Raw genomic sequence first — 17830 nt, 5'->3', positions numbered from 1 at the left:
TCAGGTCGTCATCTCATGGTTTATAAGTTCAAGCCCCGCAACGGGCTCTGTGTTGACAAGCATGCAGCCTGCTTGGGATATCCATCCATCCACCCATCCATCCATCCATTCTCTCTCTCTCTCTCTCTCTCTCTCTCTTCCCCCCTCCATCTATCCCACCCTCCCTCACTCCCCCTGCTCATACTCTATCTCAAAAATAAACAAATATTTTAAAAAATACATGAAGACAAATGAAAATAAAAACACAAATCCAAAATATCTAGGACACAAGGAAAGCAGTTCTACAGGAAAAGTTTCAACAACACAGGTCTCCCTCAAGAAAAAAAAAAATCTCAAACAATCTAACCTCACACTTAAAGGAACTAGAAAAAGAATAAGCAAAGCCCAAAGTTAATAGAAGGAAATAAATAATAAAGATCAAAGCAGATACAAATGAAATAGAGATAGAAAAAAGAACCGAAAAGATCAATAAAACCAAGAGCTGGTTCTTTGAGAAGATAAACAAAATTAATAACCTTTTAGCCTGACTCTTCAAGAAAAAGAGGATCCAAATAATAAACAATGAAACAGGAAAAGTAACATTCGACACCACAGGAACACAAAAAATTATAAAATATTATTAAAAGTTATATGCCAACAAACTGGACAACCTAGAAGAAATGGGATAAATTCTTAAAAACATTAAATCTTCCAACACTTAAGAAGAAACAAAAACTGAACAGACCAATTACTAGTAACAAAACTGAACTGGTAATCAAAAACTCCCAACAAATAAAAGTCCAGGACCAAAAGGATTCACAGATGAATTCTAACAAATATTTAAAGAAGAGTTAATACCTACTCTCTTCAAGCTATTCCAAAAAATGGAAAAGAAAACTTCCAAATTCATTCTATGAGGCTAACATTACCCAACACCACAACCAAACACATCACAAAAAAACTAACTACAATCCAATAACCCTGATGAACAAATATGTAAAAATTCTCAACCATTATTAGCAAAATGATTCAACAATACACTAAAAGGATCATGTACACCATTCAAGGAGGACTTATTTTAGAGATGGTTCAATGCTGCAAGGATGGTTCAATATTCACAATGTGATACACATTAACAAAATGAAAAATAAAAATCACATGGTCATTTCAACAAACACAGAAAAAACATCTGAAAGAATTCAACTTCAGTTCATGATCAAAATTCTCAACAAAATGGATTTAAAGGGAACATACGTCAACATAATAAAGGCCATATATGAAAAACCAGGAGCTAACATTATATTCAATGGTGAAAAACTGAAAGTTTTCCCTCCAAGATCAGGAACAAGATGACTGCCCACTCTCAACGCTTTTTAAGAAGTTTTTTTTTTAATGTTTATTTATTTTTGAGAGAGAGAGAGAGAGAGAGAGTGTGAGCAGGGGAGGGGCAGAGAGGGAGGGAAACACAGAATCCAAAGCAGTTACTGCCAAGTGTGGAAATCCCTGCGATTCTGTACTTGTGCTATACTGATATGATAAAGTTAGACCTCATTATAGTTGGAGCTTTTAAGCTGGTCCTTCCTTCCAGAAGCTTTAAAGGTTTGGTTAAGAATATTGCCCAGGGCACAGAGATACTGAAGAAATTGATGACAACATATAAGATTCAGAGTAGCATTTACATGTGATTCCAGAGGTTGTTTTGTATGGTGTATTATTACCCACCCATTCCTTTAAGGGGAACAGAGTGTCCCGTCCCGCCTGCTCCTTTAAGGGGAGCAGTGTGTCCCATTTTGTTGGTTCCTTTTTTTCCAAGGGGGTCATTTGAGTGTTCAAACAGAATAAACTTATTTTAAATTCATTGTAGAAAAAAAAAACACACACACACAAAAAAACCTGTCAACACAGAACCTGACACAGGGCTCAAACTCATGGACTGCAAGATCATGACCCAAGCCAAAGTCGGACGCTTAACCAACTGAGCTACCCAGGCACCCCCACTCTCAACACTTTTATTCAACATGCTACTGGAAGTTCCAGCCACAGTAATAGGACAAGAAAATGAAATAAAAGGCATCCAAATTAGTAAGGAAAAAGTTGAACCAACACTATTTGCAGATGACATAATATTATACACAGAAAACTCTAAAGACTCTACCAAAAAACTACAAGAATAATAAATTCAGTTAAGTTACAGAATATAAAATCAATATCCAGAAACTGGTTACATTTCCATAAACAAATAATGAAGTAGCAGAAAGAGAAATTAAGAAAGCAAGTCCATTTACAACTGCACCATAAAGAATGTAATACCTAGGAATAAACTTAACCAAGCAGGTGAAAAGACTCATACTCTGAAAACTATAAAACACTGGTGAAAGAAACTGAAGATAACACAAAGAAAAAGACATTACATTCATGGATTGGAAAAATATTGCTAAAATGTCTATACTACCCACAGCAATCCACAGATTTAATGCTATCCCTATCAAAATACCAACCACATTTTCCACAGAACTAAAACAAACAAGACTACAAGTTATATGAAACCACAAAACACCCCAGGCAGCCAAAGAAATACTGAAAAAGAACAGGGGCACCTTGGTGGCTCAGTCCTCAGACTTCGGCTCAGGTCATGATCTCACAGTTTATGAGTTCAAGCCCCGTGTCAGGGTCTGTGCTAACCCCTTGGAGCCTGAAGCCTGCTTCAGATTCTGGGTCTCCCTCTCTGTCCCTTCCCTGCTCACAACTCTGTCTCTCTAAAATAAACATTAAAAAGAAAAAAAAAAAAAAAGAACAAAGCTGGAGACACCACAATCCCAGATTTCAATACATACTACAAAACTGCAGTAATAAAAACAGTATGGTATCAGCACCAAAACAGACACATAGATCAATGAGAACACAATAGAGAGCTCAGAAATTAACTAATGCTTCTATGGTCAATTAATCTATGATAAAGGAGGCAAGAATACACAACAGGGAAAAGACGATCTCTTCAATAAATGGTGCTAAGTAACACTAAACAGCTATAGGCAAAACAATGAAACTGAACCACTACTTTTTTGTACTATACACAAAAATAAACTCAAGATGGATTAAAGACCTAAATGTGAGACCTGAAACCATAAAGCTCCTACAAGAAACATAGGTAGTGATTTCTTTGACATCAGCCTTAGCAGCATTTTTCTAGATGTCTCCTCAGGCAAGGGAAACAAAAGCAATATTAAACTAGGGATTATATCAAAATAAAAAGCTTTTGCATAGCAAAGGAAACCATCAAGAAAAGGAAAAGGCAACCTCCTAAATAGGAGAAAGTATCTGGAAACAATATATTCAATAAAGGGTTAATAACCAAATATATAAAGAACTTATACAACACAATATCCATGCTACACTTCATAGATCAAGGCATAATTTTGACTTTCAAGTCTTATCATTTAAGAAATATATTTCATAAGACTACAGATGCCATCTATAGATAGTAATTCCTTTGATGGATCTGGGAAAAGTAAGTTGAAAACCTTCTGGAAAGGATTCACCATTTTAGATGCCAGTAAGAACATCTGTGATTCATGGGAAGAGGTCAAAATATCACCATTAACAGGAGTTTGGGAAAAGTCAATTCCAACCCTCATGGAAGACTCTGAGTGGTTCAAAATTTCAATGCAGAAAATAACTGCAGATTTGATGGAAATAACAAGAGAGCTAGAATTAGAAGTGGAGCCAGATGTGACTGAATTGTTGCAATCTCATGATGAAACTTTAATGAATAAAGACGTGCTGCTTACAGTTGAGCAAAGAAAGTGGCTTCCTGAGATGAAATCTACTTCTGGTGAAGATGCTGTTAAGAATGTTGAAATGACAACAAAGGACTTACAATATTATATAAACGTAGCTGACAAAGCAGCACCAGGGTTCGAGGGGACTGAATCCAATTCTGAAAGAAGTTCTGGGTGTAACAAAACAGCATCACGATACAGAGAAATCGTTTACGAGTCAATTCACATGGCAAACTTCACTGCTGTCTTAAGAAATTGCCACAACCACCTGACCTTCAGCAACCACCACCCTGATGGGTCAGCAGCCATCAACATCGAGGCAAAACCCTTCACCAGCAAAAAGATGGACTTGCTGAAAGCTCAGAAAATGGTTATTATTTTCAGCGATAAAGTACTTTTTAATTAAGATATATGTATATAGTTGCAGACATAATGCTATTACACACTTAACTGCCTACAGTATAGTGTAAACATAAATTTTATATGCACTGGGAAACCTCTATAATGTTTCTCCCAAATGATAATATAGAAAAATTAACTAGCAATGCTCAACAATTGACCCCAGAAAAGGAAAACTAAAATCAGATATCTAATAACTGTCAGTTCAATAAAAGAACTGTGGTTTGGCCAAACAGTACAAACCCAGTCATACCAGAGGCCTTAAAATTTGCATACTGTATATGCTTTCAAATATAGCTCTTCTGATGAAGTAACTTTTATGAACCAGTACTGGTAGGGAACTATCAATACAGATGCAAAAAGTACCTACTTTGCCTGCTCCACTTGCTCCAAATACAACCCAAGGAAAGTGACCTGTACTGTTCCTGGATACTTTAAAGTGCCCAATGGACAATTCAAAGTCTGGCAAATGGATTTCAATCAACCTCTCCCCTATCCCCAGTTTCATAGATAGAAATATGTTTTAGTCATGGTTTGTATGTTTTCTCACTGGACTGAAGCTTTCCCTTATTAGGCAGGCTACTGCCTTTTCTGTGGCTAAAATACCATTAGAAAAGACTGTCTCTACCTGGGGAATCCCCTTGAACTTCATAATGACCAGGGAACTTAGTTCCCTGGTCAAGGGTTTTAAAGACCTGTGCTTATTAGCCATTCTACAACACTTGCATTGTGCTTACCATCCTCAATCCTCAGCTAGTCAAATACACACTAATGGCATCATTAAGGCTCAAGTGGCAAAATTTGTAGAGACCCTTTTAAATACTCAGGCCAAGGGGCACCTGGGTGGCTCAGTCAGTTAAGCATCTGACTTCAGCTCAGGTCATGATCTCACGATTCATGAGCACAAGTCCTGCATGGGGTGAGCTCAAACCCCGTGCTGACAGGACGGAGCCTATGTGGGATTCTCTCTCTGCCCCTCATGGGATTCACTTTCCCTGTCTGCCCCTCACTCACTTGTGCCCACTCTCTAAAAAATGAAGTCGTAAGATGTCATTAACACTGCATTTTTAGAATACATACATACATACATACATACCCAGGCCAAAAGCACTGCCATTAGTCTTTCAGAATCCAGAAACTCTCCCTCAAGGCATCCAATCCATATGGCTCGTGCTTCTTTGATTCATAGTCAAGAAAAGGAAATATACTCTAATACTGTAAAGGTCTAATTACTTCTGTTGAAAATAACCATGCTCTGGTAGAACAGTCTTTCAACAGTGCACTCCTGGGAGACAAAGACCTCAAGCATCACTTCTTGTAACTCAGAGATTTAATCTATTGGAAATGACATCTCTAGAAAGACTCTTCAACTCTGTTAGAAAGGCTCAATTTTTCTACCACCAAAGAGATTTTTGGATCCATGTATCACTTCCAAACAAAGCACCAAACCCAAACTGGACTTGTGCACCAACAGGTGACCTGAAAGAAAGTATTTCCCAAGCAGGTGGCTTTCTGGGATGACTGCACCTATATACCTTCTTTCCCTTGCTTGTTCTCCCGTTTTCTTCTCCCTTTTTCATGGAAGGGTAATACTTCTGTCATCATTTCCCAATATCTTGCAAAAAGGGTAAGCTGCTCCAATTACTGGATTTGTTATCAGAAACCACTATCTGTCCATGACCCCTTAGTTTACCATGTAAGTAATTCTGTTGGAATCCCAGATGCAACTGTAAGCCTGAATTATTCCACAGGTCCTTTTTACAAAATTGAAATACTAAATCCACATACCACCAATTCCTGCCTCAATTTAATCCAACCCTAGGATGGGAGAATGTGATCCATCAAATACAGATTTGAAAGATACTGCACAGCAGTCACCATAAATCAGACCATTGCAGATTTGCTGTCAAACCCATGTATCTGGGTGGTCTTTCAATATAGAATACAGCATTTGAGTCTTGGCTGAATGATGCAAACACCTCTATATGGACCAATGGGTCCATAACTACTACTACTTATGAGGAAATCATATATACACACATTCCAGCTACTCCTTCACATGTGGTGGTTTTGGCAAATTGCCCCTATGCTTAGGTAACTTATCATCTTAAGAGCTGGACAATGAAAGGGCAGTGTGCTGTTACTGTAATTACTGTTCTGTCGTCATAACAATGAGAATCCTCCTACGAAGTCCAGCCCATTAAGCCTCCACAGTCACCTTGAACAGGAACTTCCTTGAGGCAAATAGAACTCCCGGTTTGCTTCCATAGAGATAGCCTTTCTCTCTTAGGCCAGAATAAGTGCTAATGACTGCATGATCAGAAATCTCTCTCTTAGGCCAGAATAAGTGCTAATGACTGCATGATCAGAAAGCTAGCCAACTTTGTAGCCAAGGCAACAAGCAGCGTACCAACAATGACTTGACTCACTGGCTAGAGCAGTTCTAGCTAATTGTATAGCCCTTGATTGTATAATTAATGAACAAGGAGGTATCTGTGTGACTGCCAATACTTCCTGTTGCACATGGATAAATTCCTCTGGGAAAGCAGAAATTCAACTGCACAAAATTAGGAAATTAGCACATTTCACCTAACAATCCATGGTCCTTTGATCACTTCAGCTGGTTACCTTCAGGTCTGGCCTCCTGGTTTAGAATCAGTGAACTGGACTTGTCATTATTACTTTTAATTTTGCTTTGTAGAACTGTTATTAAGCTTTGTACCCATGGCCACCAACCCTTTGTAAAAAACAATATGCCCAACAGGGTAATGTTAGCTCAACATTTTGAGCTGATCTCCCCACCCTTACAACACTTACAAGATATAGACTTTAAGTGGGAAATGCCCGAATTCCCCCTCCTACCCTTCCTTTTTACTCAAATGTGGCCTAAACGGTTTCCAACCTGGGTACTTTCTCTCCACTGTAAGATGTGACAACCAAAAAAGGTCCTTCCTGGTACTGAGGAACAAAATCACTAAATGCAGAAAACCTGAGTCCTGGTCATCCAATGAGAAACTGCCACATCTCAGCCAATGAGAAGTAACCACAAGCCTGAATTCTTCTCCTCCTCCAAACTTCCCTTCAAACTCTCCCTCCCAACCTCTTCCTTTCCTCTATAAAAGCAAGCCCCTCTCCTTCATTCCTAGAGTTGCCTATGGTTTGCCATAGTTTTCATGTTTCAAATTGCATTTCTTCTGCTATTCCCAAATTAACTCATTTTGGTGGTAAAATAACTCTTTTATTTTTAAGGCTGACATTCCCCATTCTTTGGTGAGAAAATAGGATTGATGAACTCTTGTAAAAACGTCAGCTTCTCTACACTCATGGAAATAATGGGACAGAATTCATAGTTTATAAGTGGCATGATTTTGCAACTTGTTTTTATAAATCCTAACAGTTTTACTCCGTTTTGACATTTGAATTAAAACTACAAAACTTCTGAAAAGAAGTCCCTTAACATTCTACAAGTCTTTTAAAAATACTGCTGACAATATGTCTACATATTTAAGCTCTGCTTAATTAAAATAACTACCCATTCAAATTAAAGACTCTTTCTATGAACTCTTATGCTTCGCAAGTATCAAGTTTAAAAATTATACTAACAATTTTCAATTAACTGATACTTTCCTCAGACAGAATCTTGAATTTTACAGGACTGAACTTGTAACAAAAAGGCTTTCTATAGGATTTAAGCCTCTCAGCCTAAACGCGTATAAAATAATCTGACATTATCTATAATATTAAGCACTGCGCTTTGCACTTTATAGATACAGGTACATAATTCTTTCAAAACCCTTGGAGTCAGATGTGTTTCTCAATTCAGAATTTTGGGTTTTAGAATACAATACAGATACAGCATTTATTTTTTAACATCAGCAGGATTTGTGCTAGCATTCTGTAATTAAACATATTAATATTTCTACATCAAAATAGGACTTCATATTGTAAGTTCACACACAAATTTAGTTTTTAGAGCCCTCGGAATTAAAATAAACTCCTTTAACTCCTAACAGCCTACAAGGTGCATATCATTATTATCCCAAGAAGTGATCAGCATGAGGTGCCAGTCTTCCTATACTTGTAATAGTTGTTAAGTGTATCTCATTTGTCTGTAATTGCCTGGATTTAAAAAAAACAACACAGCACCTTCAACACAAATCAAGACAACCTGCTTACAATACCTTCTATTAAGAGATCTGTATTCCCAATAGGCTTTCCTACTTAAGAAACTGTTAATATTCTGACCTTTTTAAGAATATGCTTTCCCAGCCCACATACAAGTAGAATCAAACAGTTCAACAACTTGCACATTTTCTGCTTGTCAGACAGGTGATTAATAAAAATCACTCACTGCACACCCAACTCATAAACCTGAAGAGGCAGTTACAGCATGGCAGTGGAGTCTCACAGGCCTAGGTTCAAATCCCTGCTCTGTCACTTATCAGTGGAGTAAATTTGGGCAAGAAACTTAACTTTGACTTCATTTTTCTGAGATATAGTAAGATGTTATCACTACTTCACAAGGCTGTTATAAATGAGGTAGTGTATATGTAACAGTGACACCTGGCCACATTTGTGTACCACAAAATGTACAGAATAGCTACCACTGTTACTGCCCTAATGGATTGGCAACATACATAGGATTTTAGCTGATTTGGGGGGCAGGAAGTAGGTAGGCAGAGGCAGGAAGAGAGGCTAAGAGTTAATTTCAGAAACAATTTACAAGGATGGTCCAAACAGTAACAGTTGTGCGTAAATCAGTATTTCCAATTTGCCCACAAGTTCCAGACATTTCCAAGATCACATCTCTTGGTGTAAAATGAATCCACAATAGAATATGCATAGTTGCAGACAAAGGAACCAGATCAATGCTGATGATCTCTTACATACAACTACTTATAACTCTTTCTGGCACAGACACCATTATTTTGTCCTTTTAAGCTCTTACTATCTTCTCTCCTTGGTTCCTCTGAGCGACAGACAACTGAAATCCATATTCTTACGAGACTATGTAAGAGCAGGTATGAATGGCTAAAGGTAAACTTCTTTAGAACTGGTTACAATGAAAAGCAGCTCTCCTAACAAACCACTCAGCCATCCAGAAATTTTCTGAATTATTTTTGGAAATGTCAGTAATAGCTACAAGTCAGAGAGATGCACACTAATCTGGACAAGGAAGATACCAATACAATTAGTAGATCTGCATTAGGCAGATCAGATGGTAAATAGGCAATACTGCTCTGAATCAGTGATATATCTCAGAGATCAATGACCTAATCTGATATGTAGATAACTGGGGAAGGAGAAAAGGAAAGTAAAACGGGTAAGGATAGTCAAAAAATATTTAGGTTATTGAACTAAATTAAAATTTCTACGTATTCACGTTAACATCGTAACATATCCTCATTTTAAATATTTGAAATTTATAGAACTTATAGATACATTTTTATAAGACAGTCCAATTTTCTCCCTTGTTCTACATAGTTCGCCTCAGGAAAACAGTATCATTCAATATTCTGAAGTCAGTGAATACCATAAATCTAAGAGATGAGTATGTTTTTAAAAATGTAGTTATCAATGTAAACCATCCTTTCTCTCCATTTCCATATAAAGAAAAAGAAAACCAATTATTTTTTAAAGTGGCCTGTAATTACCATGTTGAAGACTGAACTTTGTTATAGCTGGCAACCAAATCTGAAGGAGTTAGGACACAGACAGAAAATTATCAAAATTGACTCTGATGTTTAAACTGTGGTACAGCCATCTAAAGAGATTACTTGATAGAAGAGTTCAAAGGAGATTATCCCATTCAAAATTCTTTGAGGATAATGTGAGAATTCTGGGAAGTCATCAAGGTGCAAATGATTATAAAAATCAGGAGAACAGATGGAAGAATCTAAGGTTAAGAAAAAAATGTATTCCAGGACTAATCCTTAGAAAAGAAAATAAGAAATACTAAGAGAAAAAAAAAATGTATCTTCTGAACAAAAAGTTAACCAGAAAACTAAGAAAACCAAATTTAAGAACTGAAAATGGAAATCTAGAAAGAAAGCAAGACCAATTAATAACTGAGAATATAGAGGATAAGGATAAAGAGATTTTTAATTGAAATGGAGGGTTGCTGTTGTTTTTTAACTTCCTGCAGGCTTATAAATTCTCATTATCTAGAATGGTGAAAGAGAAACAGTACTCCAGAGTGGTACCTTATGCAGCAGTCTAATCCACTTCTCAAAAGTCCCTTCTTTACCCATAAATCTAGTGTACTTGTTTGAACCAGATCCATTTTATAATATAGTCATGTATATTAGGAACTCCATTTGGCTAAGCAAAATCCTGAATCCCAAACATTAAGCAAATCTAGTCAATAGACAAGTGTACTTTAGATACAGTCAGTATACCTTTTTAAAGTACAAGCAAAACTAGTACTAGAATTCTATTTTAAAACAGCTTCTATTACAACAGTGTCCTTGCTAAGAAAGAAAAAAGTTGCCCTTTAGTGGCAAAAATGTTTCTTATTTAGAATCATGGACTTTTAACTCCAAGACGCTAAAGATTATTTACAAATAATGAAGACAAAGACAGGCTAAACCTACTGAAGATTATAAAGCGACTTGACAGAGGTTTGCTGGAGCTAGGACTCTTGTCTCTGGTGTAGTGCTGTATGGCCAACTTACGACATCTGTAGCAAAGCCTCCCTACCCCTTAGGACTAATGGTATACTGAGAAACTCTGACATACAGAATACAAAACTACTATCAAGTTTCCTCAAGATGAAAATGTTATAAATTCACGCAAGAACTTAATTTTACCTTTCCTTCAATATTGAAGAACAAAAAAAGTAGTCTGTAGCTGTAAGTGGGAGGAAGGACAAGTAAAAATTCCAAGGTGCTTACATGAGCTTGTGTAAGGTTTGGGCAAGGCTGGTTTATCACACCACCACCGTCCTCATGAATCCCGCTACATTTCAGGTCAAACAATTAGATGGAAGGGGCTGAATTCCCACTCTTCTGAAAGTTGAACCAATGGTTGATTTGCCTCCTGTTCACCCTATCCTCAGCTATGAGGGCCCAGTAATGCCTTGTGCCACATTGTGAGACCTGAGAGACACCAACCTCTATGGCATTATAGTTAACAATTATGGTCAGAAAGCAAAGTCAGACCTACATGTCACCAATGGCCTACACTCTGTAACAGCTTAGACTGCAAAGTATTTTAATCATAAAACACTATTTTTCTGTCTCAAAACTATTTATAATGAGTTCCATAATTCTTTCATCAATAATTTTCTCTGTGCTAGATTATAAGCTCTTTGAAGTTAATGATCATGTCTTTACCTTTTGTATTCTCATGGTATCTATTTACTCTAGAAACAGAGTACATACTAAATGTATACCTGTTAATTTACTCTCTCAGCAGCTACCCTAAACCACAGAAACCAAAGTAACCATGGGGACATGAGAAGGACTAATAAAGAAAAAAATACACAAAAACAAAAAAAACAAAACCCCAAACCAAACCAAACTACCAGTTATTTCAGGACTCCTGATGTGGCAGGGAAAAAAAAAAAAACCAGCAAGAAGGTAAGTTGGGCTTTCCTAAATCAGTATTTGGCCCAATTTCACAGATTATCCTTCAACACAGATAAATTTGCAGCATGTTAAACTCAGGTGTCTATGTTTTAGACAGGAATTTGGAAAGTAAGGACCAAAATCTCAGTGTAATTACAAATATTTCGCATATAACCAAACAGGAATTCCCTGTGATAATTTCTCAAAGTTCTCATTAAAAAAACTTAAAAAGGTAAATAAACCAAACAACTTCATAGAAAAATTGTATTTACAACTCCATCCAAAAGCAGTTTTTAAAAGCAAACAATGTAACACTTGAAAAAAATCTATGCTCACCCAAAATTGCCAAGTCTAATAAATATTAACGTAATACTTCATCAAAAATAAGGCAATAACCCAAGATATTCATTAATGATTTCTCCACCTTCCATAACTAGGTAGAACTACTCTATCTAGTAGCAAATGATACTTCATTCCATTTCAGCATGTCTGAAATCCTTAAGGACAAAAGTGATAAAATAGGATCTTCATTCTTCATTAGACTCTTAGAACACTTGAAGGAAAATAATTTCTAAAGCACAAAGAGGTAAAGAGGTAAAACCTTTCAAAAAGATAGTGTTCAAAATTCAAGAATGCAATATTAATACACAATGGGCATTAGGTGAATATATGCAATACAGTGATAGCAAATTAATTTATTTAGTACTTTTTCCATTCCATATCATCAGGAGGATTGATTTCAACTTTCCTTTTACCTACATCAGACCAGTTGGTACTCAAAACTGTACCACCAGACTCCATCTGCAATAAGAAATAAAAATAGATTAATCTCTGGACCATATAATCAAAATAGTATTTTTCTAAAAATGTTCCAAGCATAGAGTTCCAAATATAAGCTATGTTTGTCTCAATATAAACACAAGATATCATTTTGATTTAATCTTAGTCTTTTCAGAGAAGTTAACCATGTTCTCTACAACCTAAGAAGGAAACTCTAGAGTAAGGTAGAAGCCATCATGTTCATACACACTGTCTTATTTCCTTCTGCTAATCAGCACTGAGGCGTAATGTGGAAAATCTACCTTCTGATGAAAATACAATTGGCTCCCAAAGAAAATTCTTAATCTCTTTCATTAAAGATAGTAGAGACCAGGCAAAGTAAACTCTTTCGATAGTAGCTGAACAGAACTTTAAGAGACCCTTCGTAAAGCTCTGTGACAATATATACCAGGGAACATGGAATTTTTTTCAAATCACACACAGGTACTTAATATCAGTATCTCAGTAGAGAACCGGTTATCGATTTACCATCTACAGAATATACCTCCTACTAACAACCCTAGCATATTCATAAATACATTTTAAAAAACTTCCAGACATTTGTTATCTTAATGGAATAAAAATTCATCTACTTGGATCATAGCAAAAAAGGTGAATTAAAATCTAAACATTTTTACAAAACCAGTTGTGTTGCTAGCAAATGTATATAAAGTTATACAATTACACTGGAACCTTGATATAACCCCATGCCCCACACTCTCTGTCAAGCTCTCTTACATGGGTTCCTTTGCATGGGATATTCTCCATCCCAGTTTTCTTTCTATTCTTTAGTTACCCTCTAAAAATGACCTATCACCATTTCTCTGTGGCCTCATTTGACCCTAATCAGGACTCTACCCTTGTAGGATTTGTACTCTGCATGAAAATAGTTACCATTAATATAATACACATCCCACTACTGTTAGAATTTTAAGGATCTGATTTCTTTTATACCTGCTTCCCACCCTTGGTTCCAACTAAAGCTGAGAGCTCCTACAAAGCAAGAAAACTATCTTACCAACACTTATATACTAGATCTAAGCACAATCGTTGAGCACATGGTAGGCTTCAAATAAAATACCGATACCTATGTTTGTAAATGGTATGTTTGTAAATGGTCTGCATGTGGGAACAGACCTATACTTGAATCAAACTACATGGTGTATAATGCGTATTTCAAGTAATGCCTTCTTTCATTAAGATGTAAGTGCTTGTAAACATATGTTAGCAGCATATGGGAAGAGCCCTGTGCTTATCTCACAAAACTACACTGTGTATAAACTGTTGTTCAAGTAACATCTTCTCTCATTAACACAAACCCACTAACACCCTAAATCCCAATCCTAACCCCTAAACCTAACCCTAAAACCCAAACCCTAAACCTAACTCTAACCCTAAATCAAACCCTCTGGAGAGTTCTCTAAACTTCGGGATATAAGGAACATACTCTCACCCTGCCATAAACCCTAACCTAACCCTACATCTGAGGAAAAAAAAAAAAGAGAAAGTAGTGGTATATATACAATGGAGTATTACTAAGCCATAAAAAAAAATGAAATCTTGCCATTAACAATGACACAATGGAGCTAGAGAGTAATATGCTAACTGAAATAAGTCAGAGACAAATACCACATGATTTCACTCATTATGTGAAATTTAAGAAACAAACCAAAGAGCAAAGGGGAGAAGAAGAAAAAAAAGAGAGAGGCAAACCAAGAAAACAGCCCCTTAACTGTAAAGAACTAACAGTTACCAGAGGGTGGTGGGTGGGGGCATGTGTTAAACAGGTGGTAAGGATTAAGGAAGGCACTTGTGATGAGTACCAGGTGTTGAACAGAAGTGCTGAATCTCTATTTTGTAAACCTGAAACTAATATTGCATATATGGTAACTGAAATTTAAATAAAAACTTAAAAAAATAAATACAAACTTTATTTTATTTTTTTATTTTTGAGACAGAGAGAGACAGAGCATGAATGGGGGGAGGGTCAGAGAAAGGGAGACACAGAATCGGAAGCAGGCTCCAGGCTCCAAGCTGTCAGCACAGAGCCCGACGCGGGGCTCGAACTCGTGAACCACGAGATCATGACCTGAGCCGAAGTCGGACACTTAACTGACTGAGCCACCCAGGCGCCCCGTTAAAGACAAACTTTAAAAAGAAACAAACTACTCCTAAAAAGACTACAGAAAGATTTAATTTGAAATTTGATATTTACTCAAGACATCTGTTTCCCCAATTTAGCATTTCCCTCTGAGTATTTTATACATGTTGGTCTTTTTGTCCCAATTAGACTGGGAGATCAGAGTCTATTTTGTTTGTTTTCCCATAGCACGTGGTATGTTCTAGGTCAATGCTGACAAAGGGTGGCTTGTTTTATGGGTGTAGATGGTTCAATTACTACTAGCAAAGCCTCTGTATGAAAATGGATGCAGATTCTATAATCTTTGAAATTTTACACACTATTCTGTCCAGCACACTCTTAAAAAAGTCAATATTGAAACGGACTTCTCTTCCTGGGGATACAGGGTAGATGTACTTTAGCCAACTCTTCCCATAAAGTACTATTAAAAATCTCTGACATTATACATATGTAAACAGACATAAGAAAACTCTAAAAGATGAAGGGAAGTAAACAAATCAGCTAGGGACCTTGGGAGCCAGGGAACAACATAATATGGTGGTGAGTCTCTGGGTTTTCTTTTTTGTCTCATGTCTTACAGTTGCTGCTGAAGAAGCTGGAAACACTAAGAGGCACAAATAAAGCTCCAACAAAAACCTGATTTCTCTAGCAAAAAAATTAGACAAAAAGACCACTTAGGAAGACAGAAAAGTTTTAGACTATAATCACTCCACTGCAGCTAAACACCACAGATAAAAACTATGGTTCCATTCCCACCCAAGGCCAGCAAAGGCTGAGTGGGAAGCCTAGACTTCCATCCATGCCGGGCTACCATGAACCCACCTCCTCTGCCACCTGTGGTGCCAGTGAAAATCACATAGATATAATATCTATCCCATTGCCAACAGTAACAAGGGGATGCCTGAGATGTATAAGGAGGCTGATTAGGGTATCTGGATTTCTACTTCCACCTAGCAATAATGAAGGGATGCCCTCCCTTCCTCTGCCAGAGCGGCTGGGCAAGAAAGCCAACGGAGATGGAGGGGTGAAATAAGATCCAGTCGTACAGCAGAACATGAAAATGTCCAGGTTTCAAATGAAAATCACTTGTTGTTGATAAAAAAAAACACCAAGAACCAGGAAACTTTCATACTTTTTTTTTTTTTAAAGGCAATCAATAGATGCTAATGTTGAGATGACAGAAATGTTAAAATTATCTGATAAAGATTTTAAAGTAGTCATAGTAAAAATGCTTTAACTGAGAATTATGAAGTTACTTGAAAAAAATAAATAGAAAAACTCAGCAAAGAAAAAAAGACACAAAAAACAGTCAAACGGAAAGTTTTAGAATTAAAACTACAATTGAAATAAAAAGGTAAGCAGATAGGCTAAAGAATAGATGGGATAGAGAAAAGAATCAGTGATCTTGAAACCAGGACAATACAGATCACTTAATCTGCACAACAAAGAGAGAAAAGAGATAAAATGAAGATAGTCCCAGGGATGTGCGAAAATTGTAACAAAGTATTTAACATTAATATCATCAGGTTCCAGGAAGGAGACAAAGGAGGCAGAACTGAAAAATTACTCAACAAAATAATGGCCGAAAATTTCCCAAATTTGTCAAGACACCTAAACCTACAGATTCAACAAACCCCAATCAGCATAAACCCAAAGAAATCCTTGCTGACAGAAAATCTGTCATGAGCAGATCTAAAAGAATGATTAAAGAAAGTTCTCTAAAGTAAGAAAGAACAAATGATAGAATCTTAAAACATTACAAATGAAAAAAGGTAACAATATAGGTAAATATAATAGAATTTGTTTTTTCTCTTGAGCTTTCTAAACTACATTTGATGGTTAAGTGAAAATATAACACTGTATGATGTGGTTCTAAATGTACGTAGAGGAAATATTTGTGAAAATTATAAATGAGAAAGGGTAAAGAACATAGAGGGAGGTCTGGTTTCTATACTTCACTCAAACTGACAAGAAAAATGACACCAGTAAACTATGATAAGCTATGTATAATATGGCTACTGTAATATCCAGAGCTACCACTAAAAATGCTATACAAATAAGACACACTAAAAAATATACATAAATCAGAATGAAATTAAAAAATAATCAAAAGTACTCACAGGAAGATAGGAAAAACAAAATCAAAATACAGAACAAAAATAAAATGGTACACTTAAACTCCTAACATATCAAAAATTAAATGTAAATGATCTAAATACATCAATTAAAAGACAGTGACTGACAGAAGAGATTAAAAAACATAACCCAACCATTTGCTGTCTCCAAGAAATTCCCTTTAAAATAGTAGGAATCAATCAATTTAAACATGATATATAGATAGGTTGGAAATAAAAGAACAGAACAAGATACATCATGCAAACAATCAAAAAACAGAAGAATTGACTATATTAATATCAGCGCAAAGAAAATTACCAGAGCTAAAGAATGACATATACATATGTTTAAAAAGGCCAATCCACCATGAAGATATAGCAATCCTAAATGCATATGCACCAAACAAAGCTGCAAAATATGTGAAGCAAAAATTGACAGTACAATAAGACAAAATCAGCAAGGACACAGATTTCACAAGAATATCAAGATAAACCAAAAATTAAAAGATCCAAAAAACTGATGGAATTGATCCATGAATTCAGCAAAGTTTCAGGAAATAAAATCAACACACAGAAATCGGTTGCATTCCTATATACCAACAATAAAGCAACAGAAAGAGAAATCAAGGAATTGATCCCATTTACAGTTGCACCAAAAACCATAAAATACCTAGGAATAAATCTAACCAAAGAGGTGAAAAATCTATATACTGAAAACTATAGAAAGCTTATGAAAGAAATTGAAGAAAACACAAAAAAATGGAAAAAGATTCCATGCTCCTGGAAATGAAAAATATTGTTAAAATGTCGATACTCCCTAAAGCAATCTACATAGTCAATGCAATCCCTATCAAAGTAACACCAGCATTCTTCACAGAGCTAGAACAAACAATCCTAAAACATGTATGGAACCAGAAAAGACCCCGAATAGCCAAAGCGATCTTGAAAAAGAAAACCAAAGCTGGAGGCATCACAATCCTGGACTTTAAGATGTATTAGAAAGCTGTAATCATCAAGACAGTATGGTACTGG

At 36.2% G+C, this 17830-nt stretch overlaps 1 protein-coding gene across 1 annotated transcript in view; it reads right to left on the bottom strand.

Moving 5' to 3' along the window:
* Window positions 1-1374: 1374 nt before the first annotated feature.
* SUGT1 (SGT1 homolog, MIS12 kinetochore complex assembly cochaperone) overlaps window positions 1375-17830 on the bottom strand; it is a 54017-nt gene continuing 37561 nt past the window's right edge. The window contains exon 13 of the mRNA XM_015085418.3: window positions 1375-12526. Within this exon, the coding sequence (XP_014940904.1) occupies window positions 12425-12526 (102 nt within the window). The 3' untranslated portion in view covers window positions 1375-12424. The remainder of the gene's footprint in view (window positions 12527-17830) is intronic.

The sequence above is a fragment of the Acinonyx jubatus genome, chromosome A1 (assembly GCF_027475565.1).
Source record: "Acinonyx jubatus isolate Ajub_Pintada_27869175 chromosome A1, VMU_Ajub_asm_v1.0, whole genome shotgun sequence".
NCBI classification, from domain to species: domain Eukaryota; kingdom Metazoa; phylum Chordata; class Mammalia; order Carnivora; family Felidae; genus Acinonyx; species Acinonyx jubatus.
This window is presented reverse-complemented; position numbering and strand designations above follow the sequence as displayed.